This window comes from Zea mays, chromosome 3 (assembly GCF_902167145.1).
Source record: "Zea mays cultivar B73 chromosome 3, Zm-B73-REFERENCE-NAM-5.0, whole genome shotgun sequence".
Taxonomy (NCBI): Eukaryota; Viridiplantae; Streptophyta; class Magnoliopsida; order Poales; family Poaceae; genus Zea; species Zea mays.
The window spans coordinates 199,143,043-199,163,435 of record NC_050098.1 but is presented as its reverse complement, the minus strand read 5'-3'; the positions used below and the strand labels follow the sequence as shown (position 1 = coordinate 199,163,435).

The 20,393-nt window shown below is 42.3% G+C and overlaps 2 protein-coding genes across 3 annotated transcripts; one reads left to right on the top strand and one right to left on the bottom strand.

Annotated features, from left to right (window-relative positions):
* The first annotated feature begins 9,354 nt into the window (after positions 1–9,354).
* Positions 9,355–11,442, top strand: LOC100276217 (uncharacterized). Its single transcript, NM_001150058.2, has 4 exons — positions 9,355–9,730; positions 10,067–10,129; positions 10,222–10,462; positions 10,575–11,442. Exons 1-4 carry the CDS (start codon positions 9,551–9,553, stop codon positions 10,790–10,792), a joined length of 702 nt encoding a protein of 233 aa, NP_001143530.2. The 5' UTR covers positions 9,355–9,550; the 3' UTR covers positions 10,793–11,442.
* A 6,588-nt stretch (positions 11,443–18,030) lies between these two features.
* LOC100194240 (uncharacterized) lies at positions 18,031–19,504 on the bottom strand. 2 transcript variants are annotated; one of them, NM_001349856.1, is made up of 2 exons: positions 19,246–19,487; positions 18,031–19,025 (listed from the first exon to the last, which is right to left on the bottom strand). In NM_001349856.1, the coding sequence occupies exons 1-2, from the start codon at positions 19,290–19,292 to the stop codon at positions 18,329–18,331; spliced, it is 744 nt and encodes a 247-aa protein (NP_001336785.1). In that variant the 5' UTR covers positions 19,293–19,487; the 3' UTR covers positions 18,031–18,328. The 2 variants fall into 2 exon arrangements, with proteins under 2 accessions (NP_001336785.1, XP_023157598.1); XM_023301830.2 differs by having other exon boundaries at positions 18,065–19,101; positions 19,246–19,504.
* Positions 19,505–20,393: the final 889 nt, after the last annotated feature.

Genomic DNA, 20,393 nt, shown 5'->3' with positions numbered 1-20,393 from the left:
GGGACTCCAGTCAACAGCGCGGAGGATATGATTACACCCGCCGTCACATCACATTACTACTCAGAAGCAGCCGGCTAAAACACTCAGCGTACCAAGCCGTCCCTTGCCCACACCCATTGGGGGGGACGCCCAGGAATTATCAGTATATTTTTCAAAACGGTCACATCTGTGCAGGGCACGCAGTGAATACCTCAAGACAAAAATGAGATATCAGTAAGGATCAGAGGAAAGCCAAATATAGCCAGTGAAGTACAAAATATGGTCGATAGAAGCGACGTGAAGACTAGACAGAGAACGTCCATCGAATGTCCAATCAGTCACAGAGCAAATAAATTACACTACCTAGCAAGATATGGATGGATTGCGAACTCGGCTGCAAAAGACAAAATATATGCTGACCTCTGAAGCATAATATTGATGACATAATGCTGACCTCCAAAGCATAAAGCAGATGGCATCATGCCGATTTTTACAAGTAGAAAGGATAATCTTCAGCAAAAAGACACAAAAGGAAGACCTTCAAATGGATTATCCTCAAAAATCCACTCGAAGGTCGGGGGCTACACCCATTGGGTGCACCTTCGGTGCACCCCATGGATCATCATTCTAGGCCAAGATAGTGCCGACTTCTAAGGCATGGGGCAAGATTAAAGGCAAGGCTAGCCCTCAACCAAAACGCAGGAGAAAAAATGGAAATAATTTCTGATGAAGACCTTCGAGTAGATTATTTTCTAAAAATCTACTCGAAGCTCGGGGGCTACACCCATTGGGTGCACCTCCGGTGCACCCAATGAAGTTTAGGGTCCTACAAAACGAAATGCCGACCTCTAAGGCACGAACACGAAACAAAGCTTCGGTTTACGAGTGATCAAAGCAGGAGGAGACAGTAAGAAGTCGTTTTCTTCAAATCGCCTGCAAGATGGACCTGGGATCTTTGAGCTGATTACCTCTAAATTAACCCAAAGATCGGGGGCTTGTGGGGGATAGATATCCCCCGGGTCCACTAAAAGAGTAAAAGACCTCACAAAAGGCCCAGGGGCCCAATAAATCGTAAGGTCATTCTTTCGTGGGCCTGGGGAGGGACAATCAGCAAAGCAGATCGACGTGGGGCCGGATTGGTGCAAACACGGACGGTCCACAACGCCGAGCGAGCGACCACAACGGAGATCCGACTTTCCCGCGCTGGAGCCCCCATGCAACGGAGCCATGCGAGGATAAGTCGGCAGAACTACAAGGAGATAAACTAAAACAGTTCACTATCTTTTAGCTATACATTGTTATCATATCCACGTGTATTGCCCCACGGTCGAGTATATAAGGCCTAGGGGGCACCCCTTCAGAACGATCGACCCTATTACTTAGCCACCCACTTCGTCTCTCTGCATTCTCAATTCAGAGAGCTCTCTTGTAACCTCATTCACTCAGCATACTCATCAGGACGTAGGGTGTTACGCATCTCTAAGCGGCCCGAAACTGTAAACCTTGTCCACTGTCCCTCGTGCAACTGGCACGAACCATTTTGCTACAGTCGTCGACACCGTCCTACTCCTAAAAACACCTTGAGGGGCAACCCCGGGTGTGCGGTCGGACCCAAAACACCGACACATGATGCACAATATTACTTTTCCTAGGCCTACCATGCACAAAAGTAGAGCTAGAAGCAAACATAGCATGTGAATCATTATAATCAACATAACTCCTATTATAATGCGCATTTTTAGAACACTTTCTATCATAAATAAAAGCATGATTCCTTTGAATGCCACTAGCCATAGGGGCCTTCCCTTTCTCCTTGTTGAAAATGGGAGTCCTTTGGCTTGTTAAGTTCTCGGCTTCCTTTCGAAAGCCAAGTCCATCCTTAATTGAGGGGTGTCTACCAATAGTGTAGGCATCCCTAGCAAATTTTAGTTTGTCAAAATCAACCTTGCAAGTCTTAAGTTGAGCATTAAGACTTGCCACCTCATCATTTAATTTAGCAATAGAAGCAATATGTTCATCACAAGCATTGATATCAAAATCTTTGCATCTATTGCAAATAACAACATGTTCAACACATGAACTTGATCTATTAGCTACTTCTAGCTTAGCACTTAAATCATCATTCAAAGTCTTTAAACTAGAGATAGATTCATTGCAAGTAGATAACTCAGAAGATAGTAATTCATTCCTCTTAATTTCTAAGGCAAGAGACTTTTGAACACTAACAAATTTGTCATGTTCCTCATACAAAATGTCTTCTTGCCTCTCTAGTAGTCTATCTTTTTCATTTAAGGCATCAATCAATTCATTAATCTTTTCTACTTTAGCTCTATCTAATCCTTTGAACAAGCTAGTATAATCTACTTCATCATCACTAGAATCCTCATCACTAGAAGTAGAGTACTTAGGGGTTTCTCGAACGCTTACCTTTTTCTCCTTTGCCATGAGGCAAGTGTGGCGTTCGTTGGGGAAGAGAGAGGATTTGTTGAAGGACGGGGTTGCCAATCCTTCATCATCGGAGTCGGATGACGAGCAGTCCGAGTCCCATTCCTTTCCAAGATGTGCCTCGCCTTTAGCCTTCCTATAGCTTTTCTTCTTCTCCTTCTTCCCATGTCTTTCTTCTCCCTGGTCATTTTCATTATCGGGACATTGAGCAATAAAATGACCTATCTTACCACATTTGAAGCAGGATCGCTTTCCCTTTGCTTTACTCTTGTTGGGGTAGTCCTTGCTTCCTTTCAATGCAGTCTTGAAGCGCTTGATGATGAGAGCCATCTCATCTTCGTTTAGCCCGACCGCCTCTACTTGTACCATCTTGCTTGGTAGCGCCTCCCTGCTACTTGTTGCTTTGAGAGCAACGGGTTGAGGCTCGTAGACGGGCATGGGGCCGTTTAATGCATCATCAACATATCTTGCCTCCTTGACCATCATGCGCCCGCTCACAAATTTTCCAAGAATCTCTTCGGGCGTCATCTTGGTGTACCTGGGATTCTCACGAATTAGGTTAACAAGATGGGGGTCAATTAATGTGAATGACCTTAGCATAAGTTGGACAACGTTGTGGTCCGTCCATCTTGTGCTCCCATAACTCCTAATCTTGTTGACCAGGGTCTTGAGCCTATTGTATGTTTGTGTTGGCTCTTCTCCTCTGATCATTGCAAACCTTCCCAGCTCGCCTTCCACCAACTCCATCTTGGTGATCATGGTGGCATCATTACCCTCATGAGAGATCTTGAGGGTATCCCAAATTTGCTTGGCGTTGTCCAAGCCGCTCACCTTGTTCTATTCATCCCTGCACAATGATGCTAACAAAACAGTGGTAGCTTGTGCATTCTTATGAATTTGTTTGTTGATAAACACAGGGTTATCTGTACTATCAAATTGCATTCCATTCTCAACTATCTCCCAAATACTAGGATGGAGAGAGAAAAGGTGACTACACATTTTGTGACTCCAAAAAGCGTAGTCCTCTCCATCAAAGTGTGGAGGTTTACCAAGAGGAATAGAAAGCAAATGGGCATTGGAATTATAAGGAATACGAGAATAATCAAATGAAAAATTTTAATTAACCGGTTTCTTTTTCTCGTCGTAGTCGTCGTCTCTTGGGGAAGAAGAAGACTCGTCGCTGTCATAGTAGACGATCTTCTTGATGCGCCTCTTCTTCTTCCCGTCCTTCTTCTTATGACTCGAGCCAGAGTCAGTGGGCTTGTCATCCCTCGGCTCGTTGAAGATGGACTCCTTCTCCTTATCATTGACCACCATCCCCTTTCCCTTAGGATCCATCTCTTCGGGCGATTAGTCCCTTTCATGAACAGAACGGCTCTGATACCAATTGAGAGCACCTAGAGGGGGGTGAATATGTGATCCTGTAAAATTCAACAACTAATAGCCACAAAACTTGGTTAAGTGTTAGTATGACTAAGTAGCGAGCTCTTGCGAACACAAGTATCACAGAAAAACAATCACAAAAGACATGCGATGTTATCCCGTGGTTCGGCAAGTATAACACTTGCCTACCTCCACGTTGTGGCGTCCCAAAGGACGAGGGTTGCACTCAACCCCTTTCAAGTGATCCAATGATCAACTTGAATACCATGTCTTTTCTTTGCTTATCTCTTTTCCCGTTCACGAGGAATCTCCACAAGTTGGAGTCTCTCGCCCTTACAATAAAGATCACGGTGAAAGCACAAGAGTAAGGATGTGAAGCAACACACACAAATCCGCATCAATACACACGCACACAAGCCAAAACTTGAGCTCAAAATGAAGCACAACGAGTTCACTACAAGAACGGAGCTCAAATCACTAACACGGTCGATCAAGTGCGCGGAGACGGAGTGTGGAAGACTTAGAATGCTCAAAGTATGCTTAGGTGACTCCTCCATGCGCCTAGGGGTCCCTTTTATAGCCCTAAGGCAGCTAGGAGCCGTTGGAGGCATTCTTGGAAGGCAAATCTTGCCTTCTGTCGGGTGGCGCACCGGTCAGTTCGGTGCACCACCAGACAACCACTGTTCATGTCCAGTGCGCGATTTCCTTCCATTCCTGGCGCAGCCGACCATTGCAACTTTGGGCTGGTTGGCGCACCGGACAGTCCGGTGCCCCCAGCCGACCGTTGGCTCGGGCCACGCGTCGCCCGCGGATTGCGCGGCCGACCGTTGCTCTGGCGGCCGTTGGCTCACCGGACAGTCCGGTGCAACACCGGACAGTCCGGTGAATTATAGTTGTACGCCGCCAATTTCTCTCGAGAGCGGCCAGTTCGCCGAAAGCCAGCCTGGCGCACCGGACACTGTCCGGTGCACCATTGGACAGTCCGGTGTGCCAGACCGAGCAGAGTCTTGGCTGCTCCAGCCAAGTCCTTTTCTTCTTCTCTTTTCTCTGATTCTAGCACTTAGACAAATATATTAGTACACACAAAAACCAATGTACTAAGTCTAGAACCATTCCTTTGCCTTGATTATTACTTCTCTCTTTATTTAGCACATGAGAGCATATTTAAATGTGTTGGGCACTTAATCACCAAAACAATATAGAAATGGCCCAAGGGCACATTTCCCTTTCAGAAACAATTAGAGAATTAAACCAAGATCAAAACTAGCCATGTACATTTCTACAAACACAATTCTAGTTACCACGTAGCATGCCGACAATGTGTTCCCTCCTCCGTGGTTCTGGAAGTGCAAACAACATCCCCATTTGATCTAGCATCCTGACAAACATAGCAGCTGCTTTGAAAACTTCTGAGCATGTAAATTCAAGCCTCCGGACCTCATTGATCGCCTTCTCTCTTAGCTTTTGTTGTGGATTCTCATCCCTTGCCTTCTCTTGGTTGGATGCCTCACGATCCATAGCTTGCGCCATTTTTCCAATTGACATGGTGGCAACCTTCAGATCACCAGTCAGTTCATTGAACACGTCAAGAAGCGGGTCACTTTTGCAGTCTTCATTCCTTTCCACTCTTTCTTCTTCATCTTCTTGTAGCTAGATGATGTTGAGTCAATAGAACGCATCGGTGTATCTACAGATGTCATATCCTCTCCATCCTCTTCATCATTAGCACTTCACGAACTAACTCTTCTTCCAAGTTTTGAATAGCATCTGTCATGTCTTCCGCACTTCACCTGTGGCCATGTCATTGGAATATACCATTGAAAGTTCATCATAGTGAAAGGAGACGCCATACAACCCTTTTGCATCTAGATTATTCTATGAAAAAAACAAAGACACATCATCACCAGCAGATACAATACTGACATAACTGTACAATTTAACCTCATTATCATCACCAGCAGATAGATTAATTATATATAATATACTAGAAAAAATAATTGCACGATTATCGCCAGCAGATACTAGAAAAATTATAACTGTACATAGATACTAGAAAAGTCAGAAACACATATATAGTCAAAAATAGTAATAGAGAGCCATAAAAAGTACTTAAGCATCAAAAGTACCATGAAAAATAATCAATGAGAAGCCCTATAAGCATTATACATCCCCTCCACATCAATGAGAAGCCCTAGAAGTCTTATAAGCCCTATAAGCAAGAGTGTCTCGAAAAGTACTCCACACATTTGTTGTGGAGATACCCATAATGAATTCTGGTTCACCAATTTCTCACTCGGGCATTTTAGAATCTACCACAGATTGTTCCTCACTTTCCATAGGGTCCCTAGTCATTTTTTGCAAAATTAGATTGTGCACAAGGGCACATGCCACTATTATACGACATTGTGTCTTTATAGGAAAATATGAAGGGGATCTAAGAACCACCCATCGCCCCTTCTATGATATTTCTTGCTCGAGCATGACACATATTGAAATACTCCTCAGCACTATGTGGTGGATTCTGCGCTGTTCAACCACCGAAATGGTACCGCTACCCTCGATAAGGTGCTACAAATCATTGATGTTTGTATAACCCGCGTCAACAAGATAATAGCAACCTAAAAGGATATTTTGAAGTTAATGTTCGCACTTAAAACATTATACCAATAAACCAAATGGAAGTTATTGAAATAAAACTCGCCTTGAGGGACACACAATCTGTTTGGCATCGAGATAGCATCATGCAGCACACGACTGTCATGCGTTGAACCCTCCCAACCAGGCAACATATAGATGAATTGCTCATCGGGTGCACAAACACCCAATATATTTGTCACAATGTCTGCTTTCCTCGACCTATATCTTCCTTTTAGATGTGTTGGCACGATTACCTTGATAGTGATTCCGTCTAATGCACCCAAACAATTCTACAGACATGTCATAAAAGAAATATCACTTCAATGCGTCTATTTATAGTTGAAGAAAAACTAAAGAACCCTATAGGTCTTATGTATTTACCTTAAAGTGTTTCCAATTATTATCTGTGTTATTCTCTAGAATTGGCTCAGGGGTCTTAAGAAGTAAATGATGCAACTTTAAAACAGGTAGAAGGCATAAGTTGAACTGCCTACTAACTATCTTGCTGCTTCGAAAGAAAAACCTTCCTATTATTCGGTTCCTCAAATGATGAGCCAATGTATACAAAAACTGAGCCACTATCTCCTTTAGGGTCATATTGCGTGTGGCCCTTAGCCCACCAACATCTCTAAGCATCTCACACAAAATAAAGAATGTTCTTCTATCCATACGAAGCTCACTAATACATTTTCTATCAATCTCATGAATGAGTTCATTTAAATTCTCCATCCTACGCTCCCTATTTCTTAACCTTCTTTCTATTCTCAGATATTTTCTTATATATGCTAATCCCATGAGCAACCAGACATAATAGTACGTGATAAGGAGAGAACTCAAGATACCCATAAATGCCATATTTCTTCATTGAGTTCTTGAGGATAAATCTAGAGGTCAACAAATGAGTTTCATATAATTGTGGAGATCAACGTGCACATGAAATAAAATAAGCAGAGCACAGAGGTAAGATGAATCAAACAGCTGATGTATGGATCATACAGTCAAATAAAACACTAGAATAGCAGATGACTCAACATATCAACAAATTGAGAGACCAGAAATGTATGATCGTTGAACGGTAGTGATTTGGCTTGATGCTCCCTAACTGGAAAGACAAGCTAGTCACTCTATCACACAAGATATAATGCCCAAGAATGGAAATAACAGATAGGAGTATCGTTTTGAATAAGGCTAGAGGCAATACAAATAACAAAAACAAGAAGTTAACAACATAGAACAAATCAAGGTTATACATGATATTTAGGCAATTTTTATCACATGGACAAGGGCTATGTCCCATGAAACTCTAAAAAACTTTACAAGGAATGTGCAGATAACAATTGTCATTGGAATATGTTATGCTTTCAGTAGGGACCATTTAAAGTGTTGCTAGTGCACATTAAGTTTACAGAGAAAATAACTAACTTGAGATCGCAGAAAATCAACAGATAGTAAGGTTCCCTTAATTCCAGAGAAAATAGAAAATCAATGGGAACATTTTTTGGGACAAGCCTTTGTTCCAGAGGTTCCTTAAAGGACATTTCCTATGCCACGACCCAGTACTGCAGTCCAATATCCAATCCTTACACCCATGACCACCTAAACCTCCCAACATCTGCTGCTGGTGGTGATGAGGGTATCACCGTACTGACCAACTATTTGACACACCAACCACAGGAAAACCCCGGCCTATTCGTTAAGATCTGGAACCCCAACGAACCGGAACCACCAGTCCGCGGGATCGCGAAGCAGTCTATCTAGGAGCGAAGAACATGGGCAAATCCGTGGAGTTTTTGCGCGAAGAAAAAGGGAACAGGGTCCAAGAAGGCGTGAGCTAGGCGTGGAAGCGCAGGCTAGTGGATCTGACCAGACTAGAGTCCGGACTCTAGGGTGATTGGAGTCGTTACATGGACGGAGGCAATCGAAGATTCGGAAGGGTGGATGGACTTGGCGTTGAAGGGAGGGAAAGGGTGGAGAGTGGAAGGGACACCGGTAGCCACGTCGGCGGGGGTTATGGCGGGGGAAGGAGAGGGTGGAGACTTGGCGCCAGCTGCTGGCGTCCGAGGAGGAGGGAGGCCCACGTCCGTGGAGGGAGGCCTGGGTGGCGGCGTCGGCGTCGGCGCTGGTGTCCGAGGAGGAGGGAAGCCCGGGTGACCTAGCGTTGATTTCGGCTGGGGTTGGAGGGTTTGATATTTCTATACGGTGGTATCTGATTCCGATGTATCTGATTCCAATGGAACCCATAACAAACACATGTAACAGTATCGGATACCCGAATCTGATACCATTACATTACGTGGAACCAAACATGTCGTAGATTGTTAAAAATACATTTAGATTTTTGCGCTTCCTAGTCAGGCGGTAGGCACCTAAAATTGTAGTATTATAAAGTGGAAGTTTGATTTCATTTAGTTCGTGTCACGTCGAATGTTTAAATATCAATTTTTATAATAATTAAATATAGTATAATTATAAAACTAATTATAGGACAAAGTCTAAACGGTGAGACGAATTTATTAAGCCTAAATAGTCTATAGTTAGCAAATTTTATTGTAGTATCATATGTGTGAATTATAGACTAATTAGACTTAACAAATTTATCTTTGATATTTACTTCTCATATTTATAATTAGTTTTATAATAAGACTGTTTCAATACTTTTAACTAGCATTAAAATATCTGATACGACGGGACTAAAATTTAGTCCACGATCCAAAGGGTACCGAAATCGGGATATAAAATTAAAATTTTCATTATTTTCTGTATAAAAAGGAAAAAGTTACCCGTCGCTGTCATACGGATGGGCCGAGGATCACTTCTAAGCCCACGTACTCAGACTTAGCCCAGGCGATGCGATTTGATGGGATTGCATGCGCGGCGGCATATATAAAAAGGAGGGAGGGAGAAACAGAGATCGAAGAGAATCAGGGTAATGCAGATGGGATCGATGGAATTCGTAGCGCCGGCGTTGGAGGAGCTTTTGCCGGAACTTTCCCTCGAGGAGCAGCCACGGTTGCAGAACCAATCCCACGAGCGTGACCGCATCCGGAAGCGACATAACAAGCACTCTCCTCCTCCCCGTCCGTCGTTGACCTCGGTACGGTACGTGATGGATATGGGATCGATGGGAATGGATTTCGTGGCGCCGGCGTTGGAGGAGCTGCTGCCGGATCTTTCCCGCGAGGAGCAGCTACGGTTGCAAAACAAATCCCGCGGGCGTGACCGCATCTCGAAGCCACGTAACAAGCACGCTCCTCGTCCCCGTCCGTCGCCGTTCTCGGAATGGTACGTACGGTCGGCGTCTAGTTCCTCATCTCTCAATTTGAATTCATCTGTGCAATTTCTCTCTGCCAAAATTTCAACCTGGGTGAGGAACAAAAAAGAAATCTAGCGTTATTTCGGCCGGACCGATACATTTAGTATTTTATTTTATTTACCGAAATAATTATCATATACCGTCTTATTATTGCATTACATAAGAACTTTGTTTTTTTATATATTGTGATTTGTGATGTATCATATGATGAATTATTGGCATGAACGCACAGTGTAATATACCCATCGATTGCTCCTAATTGCCTGCTTGAATTTGGATGGTTTCTAAATGCATATACGCAGGGATCAGTGCAACTTCATCAAAATTCCCCAGGTCCTCCACGCTCTCGCCCACTACAATGCCAGGCACCCTGTACGTCTGCCCTTTAGTACTAGATCGCAAATATCTGCATTATACTGCAATGCCGTGGACATGACCTAGCTTAATTGGAGTATGCATTGCAGGGTGGCGAGTTCGATGTTGTGAAGCCCCTGAAGCAGAGCCGCGTGGGATTCCGGGGCCAGGCATGGTTCCATGTCAACTTCTGGGCTCGCCCCAGCAGCAGCAGCAGCAACAATAACAAGACAATCAAGCGCTTCTTTGCTGAGGTGCACTACAAGCCAACCCCGATCAGCAGCCCCTCCTCGTCTTCGTCATCACTTGCAATAACTGCAGTTCCTATAGTTGAAATATGCATCATTATCGGTAAGCTAGCAAGATCCTCCTCCTAAACTTGTAGAGATCAGATCAGACATACTGTTAGTTTGTAAGCTAATGTGTGTTGGTTGCATTGTGTATTGTGATATGCTACATGCAGAAGAACCTCTATCCCAATATAGGCGTAGCTGTGCCTTTTGTCCCAGCTACCGAGACATTTTACACCCTAAGGGCTGCCGTAAGTTCGTCTGTGGAAACGACAAGGACCGGTTTGAACAGCGACTGGACCCTTGCTGCTGCACTGGTATGGGGATTGGGAAGATGCCATTCACTGCCCGCCCAGACATGTCTGCTTTTCTCAACATCAGTCCTAAGTAGGAAGAAGAAGACAAGAAGAGAGTCCGGGGGTTCAATGTCAAGGCTGACCACGGGGTCCTTCATGCCTCCTCTCGTATCTTTAACTTCAAGACCATGCATGTCCATCATGTCATGTGACACATATGTATGGAGTGGAGTATATAACTAGCTTAGCAGTGAGATTGAATGAAGAATAAATATACTTTACTAGGTGTTGTTTTCAGAAGGAACAATTGTGGGTCAAATTTCCACGGTTAATGGTGATAAGCCACATATTAATGTACTACGCATTTTGATCAGATCTGTACGGTGTGATTCACCTGAATTATTTGCTAATTTTGGTATTAGTCTAGAGAGAAGGGGGCAAATGGTGTTAGTCTAGAGAGAAGGCCGGAGAGAAGATTAATATTTAAGCCTAGCAATCCATGTTTATTCTGAAGAAGTTTCGAAAAGCAAGGGGTATATCCAATTTTGGTATTCAATTTCTTGCCATCTCAAGATGTGAGTAAACTATATAAAGAACTGTATGATTGTACCTCTGGTTGAACTTCAAAATCATGTTGGCTATTTACTCCTGCTCGTTGCTTCTGGTACATATTTGTATTTATACTATTTTAAGTTGAGGATATAAAGAGACCCCTGTTCCTATCCTATGTATTATTCTCAGTTTGTCAGGAAGAGTTTCTCCCCCAAGTAGTTTGTCTTATAAGGCGAACCAATTCGAAAGCACTATTATCCATTGAATGCTGGTCAAAACCTGCATTTGGTGTTCTTAGATGGGATTGAAAATCAATTGGACCTCTGTTTGCAGTTCTTAGATGGGGTTGAGTTAACACTTGTACTGGGGAACATATATTTGTTCGCAACCCTATGCTTGGTGAAAAGTAGATGTAATGCAAGTGGAATTTATAAGAGCCGAAAGAGCTCATGTAGTAGTGTAATTAGAGAATGTTGTAGTGCAAGCTCTTAGTTACTTGAATAACAGACCTTTACACAAAAGATACTCGAAACTATTTCACTATCTGTCATATACAATCTTGTTTAGGGTCAAGAGTTTATTTAGTTGTACTTTTTCATACGCCATCTGTTTAATGGGATGAATATTCTATCTAATGAGGTCTCTCTTTTGCTCTCATGTCTGGTGGATGGCGTCATGGCTTGCCTCCTACGTGTTACCTTGGTTGTATGGCGATCGGTAGTTTAAGAATATATGTTGGTTGTCCTGCTCTGTAGTTGTTGCTTGTTGCCTCTGCCTTTTTCCTATAGTATTGGTCGAGTACACGAAGATAGTGTTGATACAATAGCTTCCTCAGGTTTTCACTTTCACTGATACAGTAGAGGCTCCGATAAAATTACCGAACATAAGAATGCAACCATAAAAAATAATAACATGACAACTAGGCACTGCATGATTTAATGAGAGCTCCTAATAGTCTCGAAGCTAGCAAAAAAGACTAAGCACTGCATCGTTTTTATTTAAAATGCATTTATATGGCGTCAGTTCAGTTTTCTTTATAAATAGTTGCCTTGAACTTGTAGCTAAACCCAATAGACCATGTAATCCCGCAATATTAGTTTTGTTTGATTCAAAGTGCAGACTAAGTGTTGTCATAACATTCTCTCGACATCACATCAAACTTGGTGCTTAAATGCAACTATGAACTAAGAAAAAAATCATCCTCAAACCGTGGTTTTGCCAACGAAGGATTCTTTTACAACGCAATGAGAGAGGTCAAGCTATTGCTTCACATTACGGTGACCCAACCATTGAGTCACAGATTGATTGTAGTGATTCACTTAATGTAGTTAAATGGTTGTGAAATACAATGAATTCAGATGCCAATTTCGTTTTGGTGGAAGGAATATGACACAACAAATATTTATGGAGCTTTTATACTCGTATTCTTGTATTTGTTGTTTGCAACCTCGAGAAGCCTGGAGTTTGAACTCATGACCAATTGATATGCTTGCCTTTTGTGGATGAGTTGTTTGCTCACTTTTGCTATCTTGGGCTGTTCTCTTGGCTTTTGTAGATGAAGTGGAGGTACACTTGTAGTTTTCTAAGGTTTATCTACATCAGGCTTTGAATGGTTGGAGGTCTGACGGGGCTTCTAATCATCTAGGTTGTATTCATTATCTGTAATGGAAGGAGGAAAAACCATCTACATGAAGTGTTTGTGGATGTATCAGGTAGTGAATCTGCTGCTTTTTATTCCATCACCTATTCACCTTTCTACAGCTAAACTTGTTCATTTGCTAAAAAATACAGCAATCCGCATAATTTCATCACGTCTGAAACAAAGAAATGAAGTAATAAGTTAAATAAGATAATGTAGTGTGCTGAAGCTAAATACACTATTAGTGATTCAGAAAAGCGTGATTGATGCATGATTACTTGAATTAAATTTTATCAGTGACATGAGAACATGTTTTAACAATTTGGATCCTTAATAGGTTCAAGACCTAAATAAAGGAATGAAAACAGCTGCAAGATCCGCTTACTCACTCTTTGAACGCAGGAGTGTTCAGTCTGCTCACTTTAACTGCCTATGAAGATATGTTTCTTTCTCATAGTGATAGAATTTAGAAGTTTCAATAGGCCAGTGAGTTGGATTTCTTTCTGCTCTGTTGGGGAGAGCTGTGAGGGCTGCTGCTACAGTCTTAGGAATGATGGTAAAGATGTTGAGCCTTTTAGTTTTATTCCAAAGATGCTCTTTGTTACTTGTCAACCTTACACAACCTATATTAACATTAGTTTCTAATGTCTTTTCGTCTAAATCTGGTGCCTGATGTGTTTATTCAAATCTTACTATTACCATCAAATTAGTATATATAGTTGCACAAAACCATGTTGGCTCCACATTAGCTTCTTCCTTAAACTACTGTAGGGCGCCCGAATGGGCGCCTAATGTTCTAGTATATGAAAGATGCACAGCTCTCTTGCGCGTTCGAGAAAATATGTTTTAATTGCCATAATATTTGATTTTTTGACTAACAAGATTGAATCTACAACAGAAAGCTTGTTTAACTTTCTGTTTAAAATGTATTGTGCCTGCAAATGGAAATGTGCAAGCAGTTCTACCACTTTGAACCTAATTCAATGCTACATAAAGTTAACAGCTTATAGGCTTAGAAGATGGTGTACTCAACCTGCCTAATTAGCATTGCGAATTTATTTTTATGTGCACCTGGAATAAATACTGCAGTTGATAGGTGTGTTTCAGTGAGTCAAAGCATTCCATCTTGTAAGTGGTTGCCAGGGTTGCATATGAATTTGTTTTATGTGCACCGGGAATAAATACTGCAGTTGATAGGTGTGTTTCAGTGAGTCAAAGCATTCCATCTTGTAACTTTAAGTGGTTGCTAGGGTTGCATATGAATTTGTTTTATGTGCACCTGGAATAAATACTGCAGTTGATAGATGTGTTTCAGCAAGTCAAAGCATTTCATCTTATAAGTGGTTGCGAGGGTTGTATTGAATTATTTTGCATGGTCAAGTTATATCCAAACGATTGAATGCTGCACAGATGCCCTCAACTGAATATGAAGTATTGCCTTAATCATCAGAGAATGTGACCAAAGTATATTCCAGTTGCAGGAAAGTATGGCCCGTGAATTGGAAAAGGAATTAACCAAAGCGACTGAAGAATTTACAATTGAAATACAATCATTAAAAGGAAAGATCAGCGGACTTATTTCAGAGAAGGTAAAGCAAACCAGTCTTAGCTAGCCGACCCTGACTGTGAATCTTATAAACAAATGGTTTGTTTATTTACTTTAAATTTTCTGTAATTTTTGGTTACATGTTTCTTTGGTAATTGTTGCAGGAATCAATATATGATGAACTGAAGTCTACTCAAGAAAAGGTGCAGCTGGAAATGAGCCAGAGAAAAGGCCTTGAAGATCAAATTCTAAGGTTCAAACAGTCTGTGTCTGATAGTTGTGCTGAAGAGGTACAGTTCTGTTGTACCCTTTGCTATTTTGATGTTTATATTTTCTTATATGTATTTTTTCTCTTTGACAGTCTAAAACATCATGTAGTATGGTTAGATCAGGATCTGGATTAGGCAACACAGCTTTTGTGTCCAAATCAGAAAAATTAAGAGAGGCTCTATCTGGTCAGAGAGGTACCATATCAAAGATATTTGAAGAAGGTAACTTTGCTTCAAGGAAGATTAGCAGATCAGATATTTGTCTTTTTTGAGTCCTTACCTTTTTTTGTCTTGGCATATAAGAGGATATCCCTTGGTATATGTTTTTTTGTGGACGATGTACTAACTAGTAGAAATAGAACACATCCTGGAAGTGCTCTCAAGTCTTCTCTCCAGGTGAAATGTGACTCCATCTTTTCTGAGTCGATTCGACTGATAGCAGGATCTGTAAGTATTTGCCAGTGGCATAGTTTGTTTGTTGTTGCCCAAAATAGGTTCCTTGATGGCTTTTGGTGTCCTGCAAGTTCACTCTGGCACCAATGTGGGATGCTAGACTGGTGGTTGCGGTGTTGTTTGCTCCAATTCAATGTGCATGGAGATTCGAGGACGGAGGAGAGCTTCGTGTCCTGGCCTCTGATGTGCTTCCCATCCTCATGTGTTGCTTCAAACCTGAAGGTGTATGTGGTCTGTTTCTCTGTGCAACTTGTTCATTGTAAGGTGTTATAGTACGTACGACTATTAGAAATTCTTCTTTGAAGTACAGATGCCGGTCTAGCTAGCTCATGTTGATTTTTTAGTGCTTCAGTTGAACTAAATTCTATAATATATGTGAGAATGTGAGATTAAGCTTAGCCTATAAGTAGATAGTGTCGCTTGCTATGCAATCCCAAAATTAAGGGCTGATTGTCTCAGGTTTTATCTAATTAGCTTTTCTGAGAATCTAGTTATAAGAATAATTTGGCTATAGAGAGAATCTGAGGAATTACGTGTAGATGAGGATGAAGGAGTCCGTAGGGTTTAGTATCTAGGAAGTAATAGATTCCTACTATCATGATGGCTCAGCCGATTCTGTGTCCACGTTGATTTTCGACGGTTTTCACCAAAGCGGCTCTCACAAAAGCAGGTCGAAAAGCTGAGTGTTTAGCAATCTACAGCGGTTTCTGGCGGCCATAAGTTGAAAAAAGATGAAACAAACATGCCCTGAAACCTGGCTACATTAAATAATCTAGTTTAAATAAGTTGAGAGGCAAACAAACAACATAGATTATTAAAGTGAATTATATAATCTATATACCTATAGTATGATAATTCATAAGTAGATCATTAGGTGCTTATTTTAGAATATTGTTTGACTTTCTACCCACTAATAAATTATGTAAACAAACATCTCTAATAGTATTATATAAATTGGATTGTATAATCTATATAAGGTAAGGTGGATTATATAATCTTGTAAGGAAACAAACATGCCCTAATAACTTTTGTAATTTTAGCCAGGCATTTAGAAACTAGTGTAATCTTCAAGTTTCAGGTAAAATACCCGGTAAACCTTTTAAAAGATTGAGTTTTGACATGACACAAATTTCACTTTTCAAAATTTTAAAAATCCCACATTGATGTCATACGATCACTGTCACTGATTCATTGGTTGCCAAACTTGATACACATGCTATTTTTTGAAACGTAACGGCAAGGGTTTGCCTTTCAATTAAGAATAATAATAGAATTGAATCAGTTTTAAGGAAAATCGGGCATGAAACCTATACAGAATGCATAAACAACCCATACAATAGAAACCCCACATATAACCTATCCAAAGTTATCGTTGCCGAGCTTGACCTAAGGGACAATCAGTTCCGACTCCGCAAGACGAGCCGTACATAGCCAAACAAAATACGACGATGCCTACATCCAAACACCAGCACAGAAGGAGGAAGATTGCAGTACGACGTCATTGCCAAGCCTCAACACACCACATGCGAGCCAGCACCAAGGCAGCACCGATATTCACCAACGAGCTTAAACCTCCGTCCTGCCTCCGGCAGATGCCCAAACCTCCGAAACAATCCGGTCCACGAATAAGGGGGTCTCGACAACTGTCATCATTACCGAACCACATCTCTTGCTGCAGCAGCTTCGACTTCATGTGCTATTATTAGTTTGTTAGTTCTTTAATTTCTTTTTTGAATGCTTATGTTGTCATATCTTGGATATTTTGAGCTCAGCTGGATATTGTTCTTGCCTTGCGTCCGCAGTTGTGTGGACGATGGAAATCTACAAACATCACAACTCTTGTATTTTTTTAGGGTATCAGGTCTTGCGTTCAAGTTCATCCATGAGCTTCTGCTCTTAAAGAGCTACTCCTACGTAAACTCACCTTGTTGTCCTAGTCGGGTTTAGTGTTGTTATTAGCAGATCTCATATCCTATCCCATATTTCAAGTTTCACTCAGAGCGTCAAACGGTATTATCTATAGTTTCGTGTTCTCTATTTTACACGATCCACTGAAGCAACCTTAGTATGACCGAGTGTGGCGCGTTTTTTATGTAAACTGGGCATGGTTCTTATACCAGGAGTTGATATGTCTTATTTCTCTCTTTTTTTTCTTCTTAATGAAATGATAGAAATTTAATGAAATAATAGAAATGATACGTAGAGCGTCGATCAAGAAAAAAGATGTTATTGCAAAATAGTATTGAATAAAAAAGGTAATAGAATACCTTGGGCACAATGACATTGAATATAATTAAAATAATAAAATAACTTGGAAATGATGGATGCTACAAATCATATATTAGCATGTGAAGAAAAGATTCAAATATTCTTGATGCACGGCATACACTCTATTAGTAGTTCAGGCAATAGAAATATATTCTTATTCATCAGTTTATTGCTGATTTTTAGAAGCAGCAATAGTATCACACTTCCATGACACATTGCAGCAGGACTAAGTGGAGTATGTAATTATATAATTTTAAATTCCTATAACAGATCTCTGAAATCTGAAATCTAAGCAAAGAAAATGTTAGGACCTATTAGGTTCCCCACATTCAATACTACTATGAACCAAGCAGGAGGTTCATGTTCTCATATTGGACTTTATATGCATTATTTATATAGGAAAAAAAAGAAGCTGATACAGATAAAGTAAAAATATTATGATTCAGAATCATGGACAAATCCAAAGGCAGGATACGCTGACAGTGACATCTTTTAATTCAGTAAAGATTGAACTGCAAACTGAACACTTTAGGATGTACTTCCCCATGAATAAGAATTCATTTATGACCTAGAAATGCAGAAAAAAAATATGTCTCACAAAGGCCAGGCAGCATAATCTGGCAATGTGTTACCCAAGCAGTAAATAGCAATGAAGAAGAGAACATTGCAGGCAAATTTCTTGGAAGAAACATGAACATGGAGAATGTTCAACGCAAGAACACAACAAATGCACCTATAATTTTCGATAGCAACTTTACACAATGAATACCAGCTGCCACCAATTATCACAACTTGTCTACTTATCTCCACGCTGACATCAAACTTTGGGAGCTATCTAAGATGCAATGATGCTAGAACTATGGTACACACCAACGGATCAGCAATATCGCCAGCCTTACATAATTTAAAATGCGATCAGGCTGGCAATTACAAGCACACCAACTACCAGTAGAAGCACCTTTAAGTACGCATCAACCTGCTGGCCTTGTGGTGCCTGGCGCGGGAAGCCATAGCCATGTCCATGCCACCCATGGAAAGAATGGCCGTATCCATAGGGAAACCCTGCAGCAGGCCCATAGGCAGACACCTGCGGGAATCCATGCACCTGGAAGCTCAGCAACGGGAACAACCCTCCAATGGCCGCCGAGAAAGTGTAATTCCCCCACCGACCACCAGCCACAGGGGGGGCGCCAGCGCCCATGAACCAGGGGTTCTGGGGCGGGTAATGATTACTGTGGTCTGGCTGCGGGGCAGTGGAGGGCCGCTGCCCGGTCGGCCTGCTCGGGATTTCCACACCGGCCACCGACCTTGCACGGGGTGAGGTGGAGTTGCCACCACGGCCGTAGAGAGGGACGAGCTTCCCCTCCTCGACGACGGCCTTGCAGACGGGACACTCCTGGGAGTGCGCGTGCACGTGGAGCCACTCGTAGAGGCATGGCCAGCAGAAGAGGTGGCCGCAGAGGGTGACCACGGGATCCTGCGCCAGGTCCAGACAGATGTTGCACTCGAAGCTGCCCGAATCCTTGCTGCTGCTGCCGCCGCCGCTGTTGGTCCTCGCCACAGGCTCGCCTGCGCGGCTCCCCATGCCGCCGGAGTCGGATCTGCGGGATGCGGAGATCAATCAAGCCACGATCCGACGACACGAGCAAAATAAAAAAGAGCAAGCAGGAGTCGTCGCTGCCACAATCAAGAGTAGATGCAATTCGTTCAATACCCAATGCGTTATGCGTGGATCAAAGAGAGAGTTATGTGGACGGAACAGATCCGAATAAATAGGCAATGGAGCGACCATCGCGCAAACAATTGCTTGAGAGAACGTACTCAAATCCGTGCGAAGGGAGCGGCGACCACGCGTTACCACCAGACATCACTAGGGGCAGACGAGGAGCGAGCAGCCGAGGGGGATGCGGCGGCGAAGTTGGGGCGAGCAAGGAACGGGACGACGGGGGTGCGACTGCCGTACTCCGTACTCCGGCTTGGGGCAACGAGATAGCGGGGGGACGAAGAGGAAAGGGTTGCAGGTTTGCCCGATCGCGAACGGACACGACGAGACTGGTGAACCGTGAACGTGAGGGGTTGGCCCGCTTCGGACGTGGATCATATGTAGCGTGTCTGTGTTCGCTTCCCCGTTCACCGACGCGTGCAATTCAATTTCGTGACAGCAGACAGCACTCGCTAGCGTTGTTCCAGGCTAATGCACGGTTGGTTCATCGAAACGTCGCGTTCTTTATCTATATTTTCTTTGCGATGACACTGACACACACAGTGACCTATGTTAATTTCACTTGAGACTTGAGAGGGGAAAAAGAAAGAAAGTTGGGTGAGGTTTTATAGACAAAAAACAAATGGATAATAATGACTAGAAAAGCCGTTCCGTGGCCTAAGTTCCCCGCGGTAGTTGGTCTTCAGGCGTTGCAACATGCTTGTCACAGTAAGTGCCAAGAAATTTGCTACATGCTTGGTTATTTACATATGATCGAGGGGTTGTTTGCAGTTGCCATACCTTAGGTCAGAGTTACCAATACTGTTTTTATCTGAATTTTGCACCGCGCCGAAAACGGAATTTAACCAAATTTCGCATCTTCTGGTCGCTTTACGACTTCAAATTTGACTAACCGAATTTCGTATTTTCCAACCGGTTTTCGCTGCTTCATAACCGAATTTTGGTGATTTTTGACAGGAAACGCAGTTTGGCTAGAAAAAAAATATTTTTTAGTAGAATTTGTCTATATTTATTCAAATCATGTTGCACAATGAATAACAATATTATCGGTGTTTGAACTAACAGTCCTAACCAACTAGTGAAATGATGTCGCGTGCCCATAATCTGGATGATGTGCGAGTTGACACAAGCAATTATCCTGGTTCAGACAATGCGAGGCCCTACTTCCAGCAGAGAGGGCATGAAGCTTATATTACTCGCACCGTGGTGCTTGCAGTATGGATTACAAGCCAAGCGAGAGAGGGGA